Raw genomic sequence first — 20795 nt, 5'->3', positions numbered from 1 at the left:
ATTGGCTAAGAGAGTTTGAAACCTCTCCCATAGGTGGACCTGTAATACGGAAGTGTTATTCTTGCAGAGAAAAAAGAAGAAAATAGAGCTTAAACGTTTTTTTATATATACTTGACCACATGTAAAGGCTAACTCAATGCCTACTGCGTCGTTTAAGGTTAACCGGGAAATAAGGAATGCGCCCTTTCCCCCAAAAAAATATAAATGAAACCCCTCTTGTGCAAACTAGATCCGCCATCCATACAAAGTCGATGAGCGAAAGTCCCTAATAAAGATCACAAACACGTGATCAAATGTATTCATTGTCGGGAAACAAAACAGAATGTTCGCTTTCTTATTTGCAATAAATGGAATTCAGATTTGAACATTTAGCGCGTTTAAATGAACCGGGAACACACATGCGCACTTGCCATGGAATGGTCAGATATATAAAGATTGGCGCCGGCGCGCCAGCTGATCATTATTCGTTCATTCATTTCTGAGGGTAAGGAGCTGGAGAGGAATTGTTTGCTTATTTAGCTAGCTAGCTATATTTCTCAGGAGTTTATTCTGAAAATTAGTGGTAACGCTACTATGTCGATGGGGAACATTCAGTTCATTGGGATATTGTTTTTGTCTAAAAATCTGGAAAAGAAACCAAATTGCAAGGGCGACTGGTAACGTTAGCAAACTGTCTGGTAAACATTAGTTAGTTGATTTGATAAGGCAATACATCTCTTTCTTCACATTGGTTTGACGCTGTCTTTGTTATTAACTTTGCTTGTTATTTTAACGTTAACACGCAAGCCACCACTGCTTTTCATGGACGTGGCATAAAGGTAGTTTAGCCAGTAACTTTGCTAGACAGGAAACTACATCATGCAATTTTTACCTAGCATTCTTGAATTATTGCTATTGCAATACATTATTTAAGTATCATATCTTCTATCTATTTATATAAACTTTGTTTTAATATTGATGTATTGGAGGTAAAATTGGCTCACTGGTGAGCTACAATAGCTAGCCATAGTGACTGTCCAAATCCTCCCGCTTCGAGAAATTGGCGCGTAGTTGGGTTTCACAAACCATCAAAAATAATTATCATATGGTTACTTTCGTTAACAATAACAATGTAAGTTATTACCAGGGCTTCTGACATAACATTGGGACTACGGATACAGTAGATTTTATGCAATTTGTGGCAATTTCTTTGTGGAAATGAGGACGGTACTCACAAGCTCAACCCTCTATACCCATTTGGCATACCATTTTACCGCCCGGACAAAAACAGCCTTTTATTATCCAATCATGTTTTGAACTTGTGAAGATGCTTATTTGTACTATCTTTGCCATTCTAACAATGTTTTCGCCCTGTCTTCTTTTCAGTGGAACTCTTGAAGCCTTCAATTGACAGAATGGCTAACGTTAGACGCAGGTATGGGAAGCCACACTGTAATAAAGCCTCGTTATCAACGAGCATGATTGCAAGCTAACTATAAAATTGATTATTTGTACATGTTTGACAACAATTAGTGTTGACTGCTTGCTGCCGCTAAAAGTTTTCTGTCCTTCCAGTGGTCGCATCACATTACAAGCAAGAGATGAGAACGCACCGGAACAGAATGTCAAGATCACACGAAAAAGACAATCTGAGGTTTGTTCAATTAGCTAGCAATGTTATTTTTAACAATTAGTGTAGCGGTATTGTTTATATTGGTCTTAAGCCAAATAAGAACTAGAGGTAATGGTATTGTCCGTTTTACTTTTTAGCCATCAAAAAAGATGCCACCCGCAGTGAAGAAACAAAGCTATGAAATACAGGTTGGTTTGCTTGTTTATTCAACCAATTAACGTTACCAAGTTGTGCCAGTGATTGCAGTGATGACTGTAAAACATGTGGGAGAATATAGGGGTGAACTGGTAAATTACGCATGGCTGTAGAAGTAATTGTTGAGAATCAACGCTACATACACACAAGACTAGTTATCTGTGTCACTGGGTTAGACAGCGGGCAATAACCCCGCGTTTTGTGTGTCCCTCCCTTTCTCCTCCCCGCCTGATCTAAATCGCATTGTATTCTTTGTTTTGTATACACTATGGAACGCCCATCAATACCCGTTTCTGTCGCCATTAAAATAATCATTCTCTTTTCGGTGTTTTTTTAAGTTCATGTGTACTATAGCTTTGAACAGTTTGGTACTTTTCACTGTGCTTGTAGCATGCTGTGACCTATTTGTTAATGTTGGCTATATGGAATTTTCACTCGGTAAATGCATGCGTATTTATCTGCATTCGCTGCTTATGTGACTATGCTGATGAAAAGAGATTGAATTTGGTGCCTTTTCTCTCTAGAAACGGTGGTCAGAAGAAGGGGCAAGTCCATGTGTCCTTGTAGAAACGCCACACAAGGAGCTTGTGATGACCAGAGACCTGTCTGGCTTCAAGCAGTTCCGATTCAAGAACATCTTCATCAAGACCTCACCGCTGCCCTGCCTCAGGTACTGTGTGTGTTGAAGGGGCTTAGCCCAAATTCCGTTTACACCTCATTGGTGGCAACTGCTCCCATGTTTTTGTTTCTAAACTGTACCCCCCCCCCCCCCAAACACTACTTAGGAAAACTCTGAATGTCATTTCCTGCAACTAGAGAAACTTTAGAAATGGGCTACTTTTTGCTTTTTTCCTGTTTATGACTAATGATGACAAACATTCAGTATCTGGTATTGGGCCTCAGTCAATGCCAGTGTACACTGGATGTTTTGTTAAGACCGGTGTGTTTTTCTCCTTGGCAGCTGGGCCAGCTCGGATGACGTGTGGATTAAGATGCTGAACAAGGAGCTGAAGTATGTCCATGACAAGGGCTTCCTACAGCAGCACCCCAAACTAAAGCCCAAGATGAGGGCCATTCTCCTGGACTGGCTTCTAGAGGTACATGTGTCTCTGAAATTACTTGCTGTGCTCTTCAATCTTGGGCCTATCTATATGCCCTTGTTTACGCCCGCTCTTGGATTTGCCATAACTGGATTAGAAGTCGACCGATTATGATTCAACGCCGATACGATTATTGGAGGCCCAAAAAAAGCCGATGACAATTACAACAATACTGAATGAACACTTATTTTAAGTTAATACATCAATAACAATCCATTTAGCCTCAAATAAATAATGAAACATGTTCAATTTGGTTTAAGTAACGCAAAAACTAAGTGTTGAATTAAAAGTGCAATATGTGCTATGTAAGAAAAGTTAATGTTTGAGTTCCTTACTCAGAACATGAGAACATATGAAAGTTGGTGGTTCCTTTTAACGCGAGACTTCAATTTTCCAAGGTAATAGGTTTTAGGTTTTAGTTAATATAGTATTTATAGGACTATTTCTATCTACCATTTGTATTTCATATACCTTTGACTATTGGATGTTCTTATAGGCACTATGGTATTGCCAGTGTAACAGTATAGCTTCCGTTCCTCTCCTCGCTCCTCCCTGGGCTCGAACCAGGAACACAACAGCCACCCTCAAAGCAGTGTTACCCATCGCTCCACAAGAGCCGCGGCCCTTGCAGAGCAAGGGGAACAACCACTCCCAAGTCTTAGAGCGAGTGACGTTTGAAACGCTATTAGCGTGCACCCCGCTTACTAGCCAGCCATTTCACATCAGTTAACCCAGCCATTAGGCTGATAGGCTTGAAGTCATAAACAGTGCTGTGCTTGCAAGGATCTGCTGGCAAAACGCACAAAAGTGCTGTTTGAATGAATGCTTACAAGCCTGCTGCTGCCTACCATCGCGCAGTCAGACTGCGCTATCAAATCATAGACTTAATTATAACATAAAACACAGAAATACGAGCCTTTGGCCATTAATATGGTCAAATCCGGAAACTGTAATTTGAAAACAAAACGTTTATTTCAGTGATACGTAACCGTTCGGTATTATCTAGCGGGCGGCATCCCTAAGTCTAAATATTCCTGTTACATTGCACAACCTTCAATGTTATGTCATAATTATGTACAATTCTGGCAAATTAGTTCTCAATGAGCCAGGCGGCCCATACTGTTGCATATACCCTGAGTCTGCGTGCAATGAACGCAAGAGAAGTGACACAATTTCACCTGGTTAATATTGCCTGCTAACCTGGATTTCTTTTAGCTAAATATGCAGGTTTAAAAATATATACTTCTGTGTATTGATTTTAAGACAGGCATTGGTGTTTATGGTCAGGTACAGTCGTGCAACGATTGTGCTTTTTTCGCAAATGCTCTTTTGTTAAATCATCTCCCAGCGTTGCCTCAATTATATGCAACGCAGGACACGCTAGATAAACTAGTAATATCGTCAACCATGTGTAGTTATAACTAGTGATTATGAGTGATTCTTTTTTATGTTTAATGCTAGCTAGCAACTTACCTTGGCTTCTACTGCATTCGTGTAACAGGCAGGCTCCTCGTGGAGTGCAATGAGGCATTGGACTAGTTAACTGTAAATTTGCAAGATTAGATCCCCTGAGCTGACAAGGTGAAAATCTGTCGTTCTGCCCCTGAACAAGGCAGTTAACCCACTGTTCCTAGGCTGTCATTGAAAATAAGAATGTGTTCTTAACTGACTTGCCTAGTTAAATAAAGGTATAAACATTTTAAAAAATAAAATAAATCAGCGCCCAAAAATACCGATAACTTGAAATCGGCCATTCCGATTAATCGGTCAACCTCTGAACTGGATACGCATGAGCCAAAGGTCTGATACTCCACCTCCATAGTTATTTCCTCAGGGGTTCTACATCTCCAATACTTTGACTTGTTTTCTGTAGTGCCACAGGATTTGTACAGAGGTGACTGATGTCTAACCCATCCCTGTTTTGTCCTGTTGTAGGTGAGTGAGGTGTACACTCTGCATCGAGAGACTGCTTATCTGGCTCAGGACTTCTTTGACCGCTTCATGCTGACACAGGATGATATGGCGAAGGACCGACTGCAGCTCATAGGAATCACAGCCCTCTTCATCGCGTCAAAGATAGAGGTGGGTGTAACGTCCTCCATTTTCATGCTCTTCTGGATGGTGACCACTGCTTTAGTTTATACTGTCAACAAATTAATAAGATGGTGTTCTTCAGTCTAATTGTTCCCTCCTTATGTCCCTCAGGAAATCTACCCTCCAAAGCTCCATGAGTTTGCCTACGTTACTGACGGAGCCTGTGAGGAAGAAGCGATCCTGGAGATGGAACTTGTCATGTTGAAGGTAAGAAACCCCCTGTGCCCAACACTGTACTAATTCAGTTGTCACACATGACTTAATGACTCTCCTCCCTCAGGCGCTGAACTGGAACCTGTGTCCAGAGACAGTGATCACATGGCTGAAGCTCTATGCTCAGGTGGAGTCCCTAAAGGATGGTGTCAACTTCCTGGTACCTCAGTTCTCTCAGGACACCTACATCCAGATCACACAGGTGAGTCCACTAGCCCCTCCCCTCCCCCGGCAGCTTCTCCTGACACTTGACTGTCGTGGAAGGTTTTCAGCTTCCCTACAGCTGTTTTAATGGTTGTCCTGGTCTCTTCATGTTACAGCTTTTAGATCTGGCCATTCTGGACATCAACTCTCTGGACTACCAGTATGGGATACTGGCTGCTGCTGCCTTCTGCCATTTTTTCTCATTTGACGTTATCCACAAAGTATCAGGTAAGCAATGATTTGACATCGTGTACATGGGTTGGCCCCACTCTAGAACCACACAGCCCTCCTGTGTTATTACATAGTTACTAATGTCTGTTTCTGTGCAGGTCTGACGTGGGATAGTATTGCTCCCTGTGTCCGGTGGATGACCCCCTTCATGCGCACGGTCAGCGCCTGTCCCAGAGCAGAGCTCAAGGACTTTAAGAAAGTGACGTCTGACGACAGACACAACATCCAGACCCACGTAGACTACCTGTCCATGCTGGTGAGGGCTCACACAATGTTGGCTGTTTAGAGGATCTCTACCAGTGTTTGGGAGTAGGAAGTCGCTTTCACCCAGACATCTATTGCAGCCATCTTGGTGATGCATGGGCAGCCATTTTGTGCTACAAAGTCATATTTTAAGTAAAAGAATAGAACTGCGCATACAAAATGTTCATTGTTCTTATTGAATCATCTTGTCTGTTGCAGAGCGACGCTCACCAGAGGCAACCGGACAGCCAAGACAGACTATCGCCTGCTGCCATAGGAGGGATATTGACTCCACCAAAAAGCACAGAGAAACCAGCCAATCACTGAGCCCCAGGGTCTCCTTGTGTTGATCTTCTGACCAACCAGATGAAGGGAGAATTCCCTAGATGTCATGCCTGATCAGCCAGAGGCTGGGAAACTTAACTTCGGAACGTCATCCTCACGTGACCAATCAAAATAGCTTTTGGGCATAACTCGCCTTTGTGTAGCATGTTAAAATGAGTTATTTTACTTTATATACCAAGCTGTATATCAGTATATATGCAGTACAACCATGGAAATCAGCTCATGGTTACTATATTGACTTAGTCAAATGATTGCAACAAAGACCCTGTTCTCGCAGTCTTAATCCCCAGAATTATAATTTTACATGGGGATAATTTGAGTTGACTCGGGTCTTTCTCCATAGGAAACATGTCTGCTGCTCCCCCTCTGTTACTTGAAGCTGAACATCTCAAGACATGGGATGTTTTGATGGCTAAAAAGCTCATTATTTGAGGTGAATTGGTACATAATGCTCACAGTTGAGTTGCTTAACTCAGTCTCTTAACATTGTGTTATCATGTGTATCTGGTGCTGTGTAGTTTAAATCTGGGTGCTCCTGGAAATGCTCAGCCATACAGTAACACTGAAAGCAGTCTTGATGTTAGCTCTGGTGACATTTTAAACATTTGAGCTGTTTGAAAGGGTAGTGCAGGGCTAACTGTTTACTACACGACCTTCTTAAACACTGTTTTGGAAGTTGTGTATTCTCACCACACTGTGAACGACTCATTGCGTATATTCTCACCACACTGTGAACGACTCATTGCATTCTCCTGCCACAACACATTCCTGGACAACTTGACTTCAGTAGTTTGATTTAGACCCTTTGGACTGACTTACAACTGTACGTAATTTTTACATTGTATTTATTTTTTAATTTAAGCCTTAAAATGTTTTTATGTCCATATACATTCATAGGGCTATGAATTCAGGTCTTTAACAATGCCAAAGGCAAACGATTTAAGTCACGGGATGCATGTTATTTATGACTATCTGTTATTGGGTGGGAAAACCCGGTATAATGCAGTTACATATGAAATGTTGTAGGTTTGCGCTAGCCTATCCGTGGTGCCTTAGTTGAACTACTATGGTGATAGTGTGATGTGAAGACTTGAGAACCCAGAGGTTCCAGTGCAGGGCTCCAACCCAGTCAGTCTAGCAAACCTGTGACTGTCAACTGAAACCTTCAGTGTTGTGCAGATGCCTGCCGAGGCAGCAGTATACAAAGAACCATGTTTAAACTGTAAATGAAATACTAATGTATATATGTTATGTACATAAACTGAAAGTTATGTTTTCTAATGGAATTGTATTGAATAAATGACATAGAAATGTATGCATTTTGCCTGCTTTTATGGTTGACGTTGCAATGGCAGCATTTGCCTTGTACTTGTTCGACTATGGTTTGTTAAATTCTTGTGAATTGGCGAGGGAGTGACATTTAGAACTGGTCTAACTCGAATGAATCAAGCCACAACTGGAGAAGTCCTCTTATTTCCATCTGAAATGGGACGAACATCGCCTTGCCTTCAACAAGCGTGAGGTGTGAGCATCACCCCTTTGCGTCCTCTGACATAAAAAGCAATTTTTCACAGAATGATGGTGTTACAAAGATGAGGCCTGCACTTTTAACATGTGCTTTGCAATACAGTATCCTTATCAGGCCTCATTGTCTTGGGTCTGGCATTTCATGTTTACACATGTCATGGGAGTGTCTTCTGAGGGGGAGGGGAATGCTTTACATCTCAAATGACAGGCGTTGGGCAAAAGAACCTTAACCGTGACTGAGACGGGGGTGAAGTCTCAATGAAGTGCTCAACTTCACTCCAGTATTGAAGGGTGTTCGTTGAAACCAGAGGGACAACACTAATCTAATGAACATTAGGTTAAAAAGTGGGTCAAAGCAGCTGTAAGAGACTCAGTAATATGTGATAAAGCTCCAATGCAGCCATTTTTATCTCAATATCAAGTCATTTCAGGGTAACAATTAACTTACTGTGATGGTAACTTAAATAGCTTCTTAGCCAACAGCAATTTCTCAAGCAACAATTTTGCTCAGACTGTGGGAATGGTCTGAGTGGGGAGGGGGAAACGATCTGTTATTGGCAGAGGTTTTTAACTTTTTCTTTTTGGTCTAACTAATCCACCGCCTCTGTCACCAGGCAGGCCAAAACTCCATCCCACCAAAACAGGCTGAAATTTCAGTCAGTCTTTTCAAACAGTTCTTACACTAAAAGGTCCTTTTCATAATTTCACTATTATTCCAACCTCATAGTGTGGAAATATACTGTATTGTATATTAAACACATATTACGTTTTTGACTGCACTGGGCCTTTAAGAAAAATTGCCCCAGTCCTATCTCTAGTACCCCTAATGTCCCCCACCCTGAAAGGACTGAACAGTGACAGTGGCAGTGACCCCTGGTCAGTCAGCTCCGCTTGGGTGTCTGTGTGTGATGATGCATGTCTCTACCGCGAGGCCAGCGTGTTTGTGTGTGTCTGTGTGTGATGATGCAAGTCTCTACCGTGAGGCCAGCGTGTTTGTGTGTCTGTTTGAGGGGGTAGTCTAGGAGGCAGGCAGTGGGACAGCAAGGCAGCCATGGGCCGCTCTCTCTCCCCCCTCCCCAAGTCTAGGTTGTGAGAGGTTATTGTGTTGGCCTGGGAATGCATGGCCCCCACCTCTACATGCCAGAGTTATTGTAACCCCCCACCCATCCCTCTTAAACCAACCCTGACAAAGAGACCCCCTCCCCCCCACCCCCAACCCAACTGCATAATGAGTCCTTCACTTTTATGTGTCTTTCATTTTCCAACTTAACGTACATGTGCTACCATCTCCACGTACAAATAGTACAGTAGGAATATTTTTTTAAATCCTTGAGAGAAACTATAACAAATTGAACATAATATAATTTGACCAAATACATTATTTTTCATGTATTTCATGTAAAGATCTGAAACTGCCTCACTGTGCCTTTAGGAGCTGCAGATTACACCACCAGAGGGCAGTATGTCCCTATGTTAAGAATAATCATAGCCGTATTTCTCATCCCTTTAATCACTGTTGTTGAACCTTCTCTCATACAGTGCTATGTCCTGATAAAGCCTGGGCCATGGTTCATTAACAGTTTCCATATAATAGAGATGGAGTTACTGGACAAAGAAAGTTACAAAACCAAATGCAATGCCTTGAAGAAAAGCTATTTTTAATAAAAGTAATATACAAAATGAATATCTGACGTTAGGTTGCTATAAAACGTTAGATATGTACATTATATATACATAATAACATGGGGGCAAGAACCTCGAGTCCTGAATACAGTAAGTAGGGATGCTGGGCTGCGAGGAGTGAAGTCTTACTGGGTTTGTGAGTTCTGGAGTCCATGTGTGTCCTGATCAAAGTCACTGAATGGCTGCAACCACATTTATCCATATCTATAGTTTTAGGTTAATATATGCAAACATAGCAACTGCAGTTAAGTTATTTGGGGGGGGGGGGGGGGGGTGTAAGGGTGCAGTCGATAATTGGACCAAACACCAGCGTACAAAAGGCACCCCCAGTAATTTGAAATGTGGAGACAATTTGGAGACAATAGCCAGAAGGGATTTTATCAGTGTGTTTGTTAGGGAAGTGTTCCTGGTTCTCACTTTGTCCCCACTGTGCATCACCGTAACTCTACAGCCATGGAAAACATGAGATATCTGTTTATACAGCTATACATAAGAATGATCAAGAACAACATCGTAAAGTGAAGACATTTTGGAGAGCTAGTTTTGGGGAGTTTCTGTCAATCTACGGCAACACACATAGATCCATTTCAATCAGATCATTTGTAAAATATTGGTCAGCAATGGAGTTTCTGTGATTGTACTGTTCGACTTTTCTTTGACTACTCACAGCTGTTCCTCCCCAGCCAACCCCTCCCTGTACGTCCTGTCTCCTTTAGCACAATACATTCATCAGACGTTGTCAGGACACTGTGGGGTCATCCTGCCCTCCTGTTTCCAAGACGATAGGACAGGAAGTTTCAGAAATGATTGGCATCACACAACACCATCTCTGAACCAACATAGAGCTAGAAACAGAAGAAAGGAGCACGTCCTTGTAAGACACATCAACACAGTGCACCACAAGGGTTGGGTTCATTATATCTATATTGGAGTATAAAAATATTTCCTATCTGAAACCCATCACTATATTCTATAATACACATAATTGATGCCAAGTCAAGGTTTCTCACCAGGCATATCAACAATGCTTTTACTGTTCTAAGCATTTTAAGGTTTGTACTTATTTTTGGGTAAATGGATTCTGCAATTAACACTGAGAATCATCCACTAGTGCAATTAGACCGTGATTGAAAGGGAAAGTATTTGACAATAGTCTAGAACCTCCTGCATATGAGTTACTCATAACTTCACATATCAAGGAATAAGCAACACGATTGACTGCTTTCTTCATCTAATCCATTTTCCTTTAGTTACAGTGCCTTGCGAAAGTATTCGGCCCCCTTGAACTTTGTGACCTTTTTCCACATTTCAGGCTTCAAACATAAAGATATAAAACTGTATTTTTTTGTGAAGAATCAACAACAAGTGGGACACAATCATGAAGTGGAACGACATTTATTGGATATTTCAAACTTTTTTAACAAATCAAAAACGGAAATATTGGGCGTGCAAAATTATTCAGCCCCCTTAAGTTAATACTTTGTGGCGCCACCTTTTGCTGCGATTACAGCTGTAAGTCGCTTGGGGTATGTCTCTATCAGTTTTGCACATCGAGAGACTGAAATTTTTTCCCATTCCTCCTTGCAAAACAGCTCGAGCTCAGTGAGGTTGGATGGAGAGCATTTGTGAACAGCAGTTTTCAGTTCTTTTCACAGATTCTCGATTGGATTCAGGTCTGGACTTTGACTTGGCCATTCTAACACCTGGATATGTTTATTTTTGAACCATTCCATTGTAGATTTTGCTTTATGTTTTGGATCATTGTCTTGTTGGAAGACAAATCTCCGTCCCAGTCTCAGGTCTTTTGCAGACTCCATCAGGTTTTCTTCCAGAATGGTCCTGTATTTGGCTCCATCCATCTTCCCATCAATTTTAACCATCTTCCCTGTCCCTGCTGAAGAAAAGCAGGCCCAAACCATGATGCTGCCACCACCATGTTTGACAGTGGGGATGGTGTGTGTTCAGGGTGATGAGCTGTGTTGCTTTTACGCCAAACATAACGTTGTGCATTGTTGCCAAACAGTTCAATTTTGGTTTTATCTGACCAGAGCACCTTCTTCCACATGTTTGGTGTGTCTCCCAGGTGGCTTGTGGCAAACTTTAAACAACACTTTTTATGGATATCTTTAAGAAATGTCTTTCTTCTTGCCACTCTTCCATAAAGGCCAGATTTGTGCAATATACGACTGATTGTTGTCCTATGGACAGAGTCTCCCACCTCAGCTGTAGATCTCTGCAGTTCATCCAGAGTGATCATGGGCCTCTTGGCTGCATCTCTGATCATCCTTCTCCTTGTATGAGCTGAAAGTTTAGAGGGACGGCCAGGTCTTGGTAGATTTGCAGTGGTCTGATACTCCTTCTATTTCAATATTATCGCTTGCACAGTGCTCCTTGGGATGTTTAAAGCTTGGGAAATCTTTTTGTATCCAAATCCGGCTTTAAACTTCTTCACAACAGTATCTCGGCCCTGCCTGGTGTGTTCCTTGTTCTTCATGATGCTCTCTGCGCTTTTGACGGACCTCTGAGACTATCACAGTGCAGGTGCATTTATACGGAGACTTGATTACACACAGGTGGATTGTATTTATCATCATTAGTCATTTAGGTCAACATTGGATCATTCAGAGATCCTCACTGAACTTCTGGAGAGAGTTTGCTGCACTGAAAGTAAAGGGGCTGAATAATTTTGCACACCCAATTTTTCAGTTTTTGATTTGTTAAAAAAGTTTGAAATATCCAATAAATGTCGTTCCACTTCATGATTGTGTCCCACTTGTTGTTGATTCTTCACAAAAAAAATACAGTTTTATATCTTTATGTTTGAAGCCTGAAATGTGGCAAAAGGTCGCAAAGTTCAAGGGGGCCGAATACTTTCGCAAGGCACTGTATATAAGGTTCCTCCTAGAGATCATATCTACCTCCTGCTCAACTGAAGAAGGTGAACTCCCCCTGTGTAGGGCAAAAATGCTGTTAATATATATTGTCACAGGATAGAATGTCATAAAGGAACAAATCAGAGCTTCTCCATTTGCCCGTTTCCCTGGCATGACTGTCTTTATCCAATAGGATGTCTGAAACAAAAACGTTATAATACAAAATAAATGGGTACCGGTAACATATACATTTGACACATTAAGTTCAAAGTCCTTATAATGTAGAAGAACAACATTGTCCCTGTTGGTTCAACATCATTTCAGAGCTAAAATAAATACAGTTTCAACACTTCACCGAGAGAAATAAAACGGAATAAATAAATTCATCTCACTAAGACTTGTAATCCCTCTTCCACCACATAAAGCTTCAGCAAACCTGTCAACATGAAGAAAAAAATAACAGGAGCCAATTTTCTGTGTGCTTTGTTTCCCTTACAACCAACCAGCATTGACACACCAGACACAATCACTAGCAGGAACTAAGTCAGTCAATGTTGCAGTGTATGATGTTGTGGTTTATGAATACCCTAAAAAGGGTGTGGCAGGTTGTCCTGACTATGGCTCCTCTGACTCTGGCTGTAACACAAAGCGTCCCTGTATGTCAGCGCCAGGGCCGGTCGCTTGTACATTTCGCTTAGAGCCTCAAACTTGTCCCCCCAGTGGGATAGCCGGTCGAAGCTGAAGGCTGCTCCCTCCTCTTCCTCTGCTGTATCATGGGAGATAGCAGAACCCAGCGAGCTGAGGCTACCGACCGGGGACCCGGCGCCCTCGATACTCCAGACGTGATAGCTGTCCGGCGGGAACTCCTGACTGTCGTTGTCGGCCTCCCAGATGATGTGCGCCACGTAGCTCTTGAAGTCCATGGGGCAGAGGCCCACGGAGCTAGCATGCGCATCATTACTATCATTCGTATAGCTAGCATTGCTAGCGTGGTGATGATGGCGGTGGTGGTGGTGGGGGATGTGGAGGTAGGGGGTCCCTGAGCTGCAGGCTGAGCCAGCAGGGTGCACCTCCTCCTGGGAGCCCTGGGAGGACTTGATGAGAGGGGCGTTGGTGCAGGATGAGGACTGGGACAGGCTGGAACACAGGGGCCTCTTCAGCTCTGTGATATCATAGGCATTCTGGAGGGATGAAATGGCATCAAATTAAAAACATAAGTATGAAAAATAAGTAAATGGTACTATCTAGTGGTCAATTTAGAAATTAATCTCAATGAACAGCGACGTAGATCATTTCACTGTGCTGCAATGTCTGACCTGTGTGTGTGTTTGTATGTGTGTGTGTGTGTATATGTATGTGTGTATGTATGTATGTGTGTGTGTGTGTACCTGGTCCTGCTCTCCTCCTCCCTCCTCGTTGTAGTTGAGGATGTTCTCTCTGATGTCCTCCCAGCTCTGGTGTTCTGCAGGGATGTGGTACACGCCCCTCTTCTGGAACTTACTACGACTGCCCTTCTGGTTCCACACTGTCACAGCTACCAGCACAGCTACAGGACACAGAGAAAGGCAACAGTTCAGTCATTATAGTGGATGGAAGAGAATGAGAGATAACACTACTGTACTCTACATGCATCTGAGTGTTGAAGGGAAAGAAATGAAGCAAAACCTATCCTTTTCACATTCACCTCTTGTCTTCTGTTGGCCATCCGCTGTCCCTCAGGCAATCCTACACGGTCTTTTCCCCTCTCCCTTCATTCCATCCCTCTCAATTTCCCCTCCTCACTCTCCCTGCGAGTCTAACCATCATATATCACTGATTTGTAGACATTCACCACTGCAGCTACTTCACCCTTTTCCTCATCTCGCTTGACGTTTCTAGTTTTGGCACTCAGATGTTTATGTTAGTCTTCTCATCCCCCTCTTCTTTCCCTGGCATGGGGCTATGATCTCTCTACGTCGTGTATCAGGGCCGTCAGCGTTGACAGAGGGGCCCTCGGGGGCACTGCCAGTCTGACATCACACAGCCATACCCGTCAGGGGCTCATACAAACCTCGCTACCTGTCACTGAATGGCCCTCTAGTCTCTAGTCTATTTCCCCTGCCCTCGCTTCGACATACATCTACAGTTGAAGTCGGAAGTTTACATACACCTTAGCCAAATACATTTAAACTCAGTTTTTCACAATTCCTGACATTTAATCCTAGTAGAAATCCCCTGTCTTAGGTCAGTTAGGATCACCACTTTATTTTAAGAATGTGAAATCTCTGAATAATAGTAGAGAGAATGATTTATTTCAGCTTTTATTTCTTTCATCACATTCCCAGTGGGTCAGAAGTTTACATACCCTCAATTAGTATTTGGTAGCATTGCCTTTAAATGGTTTAACTTGGGACAAATGTTTTGGGTAGCCTTCCACAAGCTTCCCACAATAAGTTAGGTGAATTCTGGCCCATTCCTCCTGACAGAGCTGGTGTAACTGAGTCAGGTTTGTAGGCCTCCTTGCTCGAACACACTTTTTCAGTTCTGCCCACATTTTCTATAGGATTGAGGTCAGGGCTTTGTGATGGCCACTCCAATACCTTGATTTTGTTGTCCTTGAGCCATTTTGCCACAACTTTGGAAGTATGCTTGGTGTCATTGTTAATTTGGAAGACCCATTTGCGACCAAGCTTTAACTTCCTGACTGATGTCTTGAGATGTTGCTTCAATATATCCACATACTTTTCCTACCTCATGATGCCATCTATTTTGTGGAGTGCACCAGTCCCTCCTGCAGCAAAGCACCCTCTTGATGCTGCCACCCCCGTGGGATGGTGTTCTTCGGTTTGCAAGCGTTTGGAAATTGCTCTCAAGGATGAACCAGACTTGGGGAGGCCTACAATTTTTCAGATGTCTTGGCTGATTTCTTTTGATTTTCCCATGATGTCAAGCAAAGAGGCACTGAGTTTGGAGGTAGGCCTTGAAATACATCCACAGGTAGACCTCCAATTGACTCAAATTATGTCAATTAGCCTATCAGAATCTTCTAAAGCCATGACATAATTTTCTGGAATTTTCCAAGCTGTTTAAAGGCACAGTCAACTTAGTATATGTACTTCTGTCCCACTGGAACTGTGATACAGTGAATAATAAGCAAAATAATCTGTCTGTAAACAATTTTTGGAAAAATTACTTGTGTCATGCACAAAGTAGATGTCCTAACCGACTTGCCAAAACTATAGTTGTTAACAAGATATTTGTGGAGTGGTTGAAAAACTAGTTATAACGACTCCAACCTTAGTGTATGTAAACTTCCGACCTCAACTGTAATTACACATCTATCTATATAGTGTTTATCAATGCTGTGAATGGACAGCATTATAATGGCTACTCTTTCAATCTTTTAACTTCTTATGGCTGCAGGGGCGGTATTGAGTAGCTTGGATGAAAGGTGCACAGAGGTGCCCATATTCAACGGCCTGCTCCTCAGTCATAGTTGCTAATATTTTCATATTATTATTAGTATTGGATAGAAAACACTCTGAAGTTTCTAAAACTGTTTGAATTATGTCTGTGAGTATAACAGAACTCATATAGCAGGCAAAAACCTGAGAAATTCCACTTCCTGGTTTTTTTTCTGGGGGTGGCAGATTTTCAACCAAGCTCTCATTGAAATTACAGCGAGATATGGATGAGTTTTCACTTCCTACGCCTTCCACTAGATGTCAACAGTCAATAGAACTTTGTCTTATAACTCTAATGTAAAGGGGGTTCGAATGACACAGGAAATAGTCACCACTGCCACGAGTTGACCATGCATTCACTATGCGCTTTCACAGGGGAAGGACCTGCGTTCCACCGGTCATCTGAAGTCATTCTAATTCTCCGGTTGGAACGTTATTCAAGATATATGTAAACAACATTCTAAAGATTGATTCAGTACATCGTTTGACATGTTTCTACTGACTGTGCCCCTGCTACAGCAGGAACCTTTGGACATTTCGTCACGTTATAGTGGATGCGCTTTGTGACTTTGGAATTGTTTACCAAACGCGCTTACCAAAGTAGCTAATTGGACATAAATAACGGACATTTACGAACAAATCAAGCATTTATTGTGGACCTGGGATTCCTAGGACTGCATTCTGATGAAGTTCATCAAAGGTAAGGAAACATTTATCATGTATTTTCTGGTTTCTGTTGACTCCAACATGGCGGATAATTTGGCTTCTGTTCTGAGCGCCGTCTCAGATTATTGCATGTGTTGCTTTTTCCGTAAACCTTTTTTGAAATCTGACACAGCGGTTGCATTAAGGAGAGGTATATCTATAATTCCATGTGTATAACTTGTATTATCATTTACATTTATGATGAGTATTTCTGTTGAAACTATGTGGCTATGCAAAATCACTTGATGTTTTTGGAACTAGTGAATCTAATAAGCCAATGTAAACTCAGATTTTTTTATATAAATATGAACTTTATCAAACAAAACATGATGTATTGTGTAACATGAAGTCCTAAGAGTGTCATCTGATGAAGATAATTCAAGGTTAGTGATTAATTTCATCTTTATTTCTGCTTTTTGTGAATGCTATATTACGCTGGAAAATGGCTGTGCTTATTGTGGTTTGGTGGAGATCTAACATAATCGTTTGTAGTGCTTTCGCTGAAAAGCCTATTTGAAATCGGAACCTTTGGTGGGATTAACAACAAGATTACCTTTAAAATGATAAGACAAATGTATGTTTTAGGAATTGTAATTATGATATTTCTGTGTTTTGAATTTGGCGCCCTCTATTTTCACTGGTAGTTGTCATATCGATCCCGGTATTGGGATTGCAGCCATAACAAGTTGCACGCTCAATGTTCCGTAAAAACAGCTCACTATATGAAGGGTGAAAGGTCATGTGAAGAGAGGGTTTTAGTCGGCCATATTTACCGAAGAAGACGAGCAGACACATGCTGATGACCAGGATGGAGCCCGGGCTGAGGGCGGCCATACGGTGGGCTTTCATCTGGCCCACCTCACACCGCTGACCTCTGAACCCCTCGGGGCAATGGCACTGCCAGCTGTCGGGGGTCAGGGCGTGGCAGGTGCCCCTGTTACGGCAGGCTGAGGGTCCACACGGGGAGGGTACACAGCGGTGGTGGCCTGATGTTTCGTCTGTCACCGTCACCTGCCCACCTGGACACCTGGGAGAGGACAGAGAACAGGTTTGTTCTTTTAACTGTGTCCTTAGCATGTGTAAGATTGTGTGCGTGCGTGTGAGAGAGTGCTTGTACGTGTTTAAATGTGTGTGGAGCCATCCTCACACACCTGCACTGGTGTTTCCTCCACAGGTCCACACAGTAGAGGGGGTTACGGCAGGGCTTGGCACTGCAGGCGTCTGAGTGACAGCCGGAGATCACCCCCCTCCGCTCCAACACTGTACTGAACTCTGTACTCTGACCATCCAGAGGGAGGGAGTGGCCGTTCAGCCTCACATCGCGCAAGCAGCCTGCAAGTGAGAGAGGGAGACTTAATGACTGACAAATACTAATAGGATAACATTCTTAGAGATAATCAGAGTGAATCAGAGAACTGTTTTTTGTAATTGCTGTTTCTAAGAAATGTATTTACCTTGGTAAAGTAAAATAAAGGGAAAAAAATGGAAAGATTGCGTAAATAAGACAGAACAAAATGAAGACAGAAAGATCAGTCATTCCTTGACATGGACCTGTGGCTTATTGACCCAGCCAAAGATACCCACACTGAGAGGTAGAGGGCAGACACACCCAGGGAGAGACAAGGAGAGAGGAGCTCATTACAGTAGAGAGGAGGGGAGGAGTAGAGACAGGATGAGGTGAAATGATGAGAAGAGAGGATGAAATGAGACAGGAGAATAGATTGAGACAAAGAGGAGACAGGGGAGAAAGAAGAGAGAATCAGTAGAAAAAACATGGAAAGGACAGAAGAGAGACAATCTTACCCTGGAAGTCTGCAGATTGTCCAGGGGTTGGTCCATTTCCCAGCAGCACACTGGAGGGGTGCACTACAATCTCCCGCCTGTTCCCCATCCAGGCCCTGACCTCCCGCGAGCCACCACCCTGCTCCAGGCGCAGCGTGAAGAGGTTGTCGTGACGATGCAAGCTGGCGAGGACCCACTGGCCCCCGTCGACTCGCTGGCTGGCCAGGCGGAGGGAGTGGGCACCGTCGCCCAGGTTGGCATGCACCGACAGGTGGCCGTCTACGATCTGAGAGAGCGGAGAGAGGACATCCGCAAATGTAGCCACTTTTGACTTTCCAATTGACTAAATTGGGTCCTGTGAGTGATGTTACAGCAGGGCACTGACCTCCAGGATGATGTACTCGTTGGCATCGCGGGATGTCATGGAGAGCAGGGTGCCAGTGGAGGAGCGCGTGCGGAGCAGGAGCTGGATGTGTGTACGACGGGGGCTACCTCCCCCCCTCAGCTGGTAGCGTAGCATACTGTCCCTGACGAAGGACCACTCTGGCAGAGCTACAGGGGAGAGAGGCGATATAGTTAATACTCTCTCACACACATTCACACACCAAAATACTGCTGTGAAGAACCAGTCCACCAGAAAAGTCACCTACCTATGTCACACTTGTGCCCGCTGTACCCGGGGTGACAGTCACAGCTGAAGGAGCCCCACTCGCCTAGGCAGGTTCCGTGGACGCCACAGGAGGGTCCACTTGCTGTCATACACACCCCGTCTGTCAGGCCACAGCCTGGGGAACTATCCAAGCTCTCCCCCGGAATTCCCAGGTCATACACCTCCAGAGAGAGATGTACATTATAGGTTAAATATCAGCTTAGAGAAACATAAAGAGAGCCCTCAGAGTCAGTTATCAACATTTCTGTTACAAAGGGGCTTTATGTCAACAGTCTGAGCCCAAATGGATGTCATTGCTGCCCTGTGATCCTCTCATTTCACACCTCATGTCAAATAGGGCTTTATATGTTCAACTTCCTGAGCCAAAATGGGTATTACTGTTGCTGTATATAGTCAACTGTCTGATCCAAAATGGTTATCACTCATGCTGTCCAGCTGCGCTCCTCTCCCTTAACTTTCATGTCAAACAGGACTGTATATGGTCAACTGTCAACCGTCTGAGCCAAAATGGCCACCACTCCATTCCCGTGTTCCCTCCCTTTCATATTTCCCAGCAGTGACGCAAAACCACACAAGCTAATCTGCTTTCAGGAATAGTTTATGGAGGAGATGTTCTTTTAATTTATTTCTTATTTGGACTTTGAAATCGTTTTTTGGCCTCAGTTCATAAGCTGTGCTCAAACAACCGTCTGGCCAACTCTCTCCCCCGGCACTCTCAGCCAGTGCCAATAGAAGACACAAAGAGATTGACGCGCTCCCACACACAAGTCGCAAAAGAGACAGAGAAGCTAACACTCTCCCAACTGGAAGACACATACACTGCCTCTCAAAACACTGTAGGAAAAACACACTCACAAACAAATGAATATTGACAACCCCATAGAGTAAACAGACATTTAAAAAGCATCTCTTCTTCCCAGGTATATTAATACAGCTGCCAGTCTCCGTCTCCTCTCAGCTCTGTTCATAAACCTGTCACTATCAGTCTGATCGGATAGACAGCTCTGTCACTCTGATGGGGAGCATGAAAACACTGTGACAGTGAGGAAGAGAGGATAGAACTACTAGAGAAGTGGGAAATAAAAGGTGGTGAAGAGGAGGATGTGTGACTTTAATGCAGAGGGAGAGAAAGAAAGAGAAAGCAAGGGAGGGGGAAAGAGAGGTTAGGGTAGAGAGGTTACCTTGCTATCGACCACCAGGTTCCTGAAGCAGCCAGTGAAAGCTTTGTAGCGTCTGTGTGTGGAGGTCACCTTCACCCCACCCAGCTGGAGAGGCTGGTTCACATTCAAGAACCTGGGATGGGGAGGAGAGGGAGATGAAGGTTGGTTTCCATCCAACATTTTTCACAAGCATAGTACATGATGGATCAAAAATGTCATGACACGCCTGATGGAAACATTTTTCGGTAAACTTTCCAAATGTCTACAAAAAAAAAAAAATGCTTTATCGGTCGGTAAAATTAATTATACGAGAAATGTCAATAAAAACGCTTTTATGCACAAATATTAATATAATATTGAAGTAAACTTGGAGTCACGCGATGACATGTTTTGCAGTCCTCCCACTACGACTCGTCGAGAAAGCATGCAATTATTAGGCTACAGATGAAATAGGTTGGTGATGAACTTCACAGGGTGGTGAAAGTGCACCGTGATGCTCCTTTCCAATAAATATCCAGGGTCTTATTCTGGTGACATGATGATCGATGCTTGGCTGCCAATTGACAAATACAAATAATCACGCTCTTTTGTCCATAATAATTGTAACGATTTCCTCCTCCTCATCTGAAGAGGTGTAGCAAGGATCGGACCAAAACGCAGCGTGGTAAGTGTCCATGTTTAAATAGTATAAACTGAACATGACACAATACAAAAT

General features: G+C 43.1%; 2 protein-coding genes across 2 annotated transcripts in view; one reads left to right on the top strand and one right to left on the bottom strand.

Annotated features, from left to right (window-relative positions):
* Nucleotides 1-387: 387 nt before the first annotated feature.
* Nucleotides 388-7552, top strand: LOC110513832 (G1/S-specific cyclin-E2). The gene is made up of 12 exons (XM_021593534.3): nt 388-484; nt 1366-1414; nt 1555-1633; nt 1750-1800; nt 2332-2477; nt 2769-2904; nt 4843-4989; nt 5113-5208; nt 5282-5416; nt 5535-5646; nt 5748-5905; nt 6112-7552. The coding sequence occupies exons 2-12, from the start codon at nt 1395-1397 to the stop codon at nt 6217-6219; spliced, it is 1188 nt and encodes a 395-aa protein (XP_021449209.1). The 5' UTR covers nt 388-484; nt 1366-1394; the 3' UTR covers nt 6220-7552.
* Nucleotides 7553-9407: 1855 nt separating this feature from the next.
* The window catches only part of LOC110503919 (neural-cadherin), a 135006-nt gene continuing 123618 nt past the window's right edge, over nt 9408-20795 (bottom strand). The window contains exons 27-34 of the mRNA XM_036972103.2: nt 20102-20213; nt 18901-19081; nt 18636-18802; nt 18272-18536; nt 17620-17800; nt 17242-17495; nt 13709-13866; nt 9408-13501 (exon numbers count right to left, since the gene is read on the bottom strand). Of these exons, the coding sequence (XP_036827998.2) occupies nt 12908-13501; nt 13709-13866; nt 17242-17495; nt 17620-17800; nt 18272-18536; nt 18636-18802; nt 18901-19081; nt 20102-20213 (1912 nt within the window). The 3' untranslated portion in view covers nt 9408-12907. The remainder of the gene's footprint in view (nt 13502-13708; nt 13867-17241; nt 17496-17619; nt 17801-18271; nt 18537-18635; nt 18803-18900; nt 19082-20101; nt 20214-20795) is intronic.

The sequence above is a fragment of the Oncorhynchus mykiss genome, chromosome 3 (assembly GCF_057628025.1).
Source record: "Oncorhynchus mykiss isolate SJ-2025 chromosome 3, ASM5762802v1, whole genome shotgun sequence".
NCBI lineage: Eukaryota > Metazoa > Chordata > Actinopteri > Salmoniformes > Salmonidae > Oncorhynchus > Oncorhynchus mykiss.
Note: the sequence above shows the minus strand (reverse complement) of the source record. Positions and strands in the feature narration are given on the sequence as shown.

What these genes read in the sequence shown, in the direction of transcription:
- LOC110513832 (XM_021593534.3), top strand. Translation starts at nt 1,395, where the DNA reads ATGGCTAACGTTAGACGCAG. An exon ending in AACAAAGCTATGAAATACAG is followed by an intron (nt 1,801 to 2,331) that starts GTTGGTTTGCTT and finishes TTTTCTCTCTAG; the next exon opens with AAACGGTGGTCAGAAGAAGG. An exon ending in TCATCGCGTCAAAGATAGAG is followed by an intron (nt 4,990 to 5,112) that starts GTGGGTGTAACG and finishes TATGTCCCTCAG; the next exon opens with GAAATCTACCCTCCAAAGCT.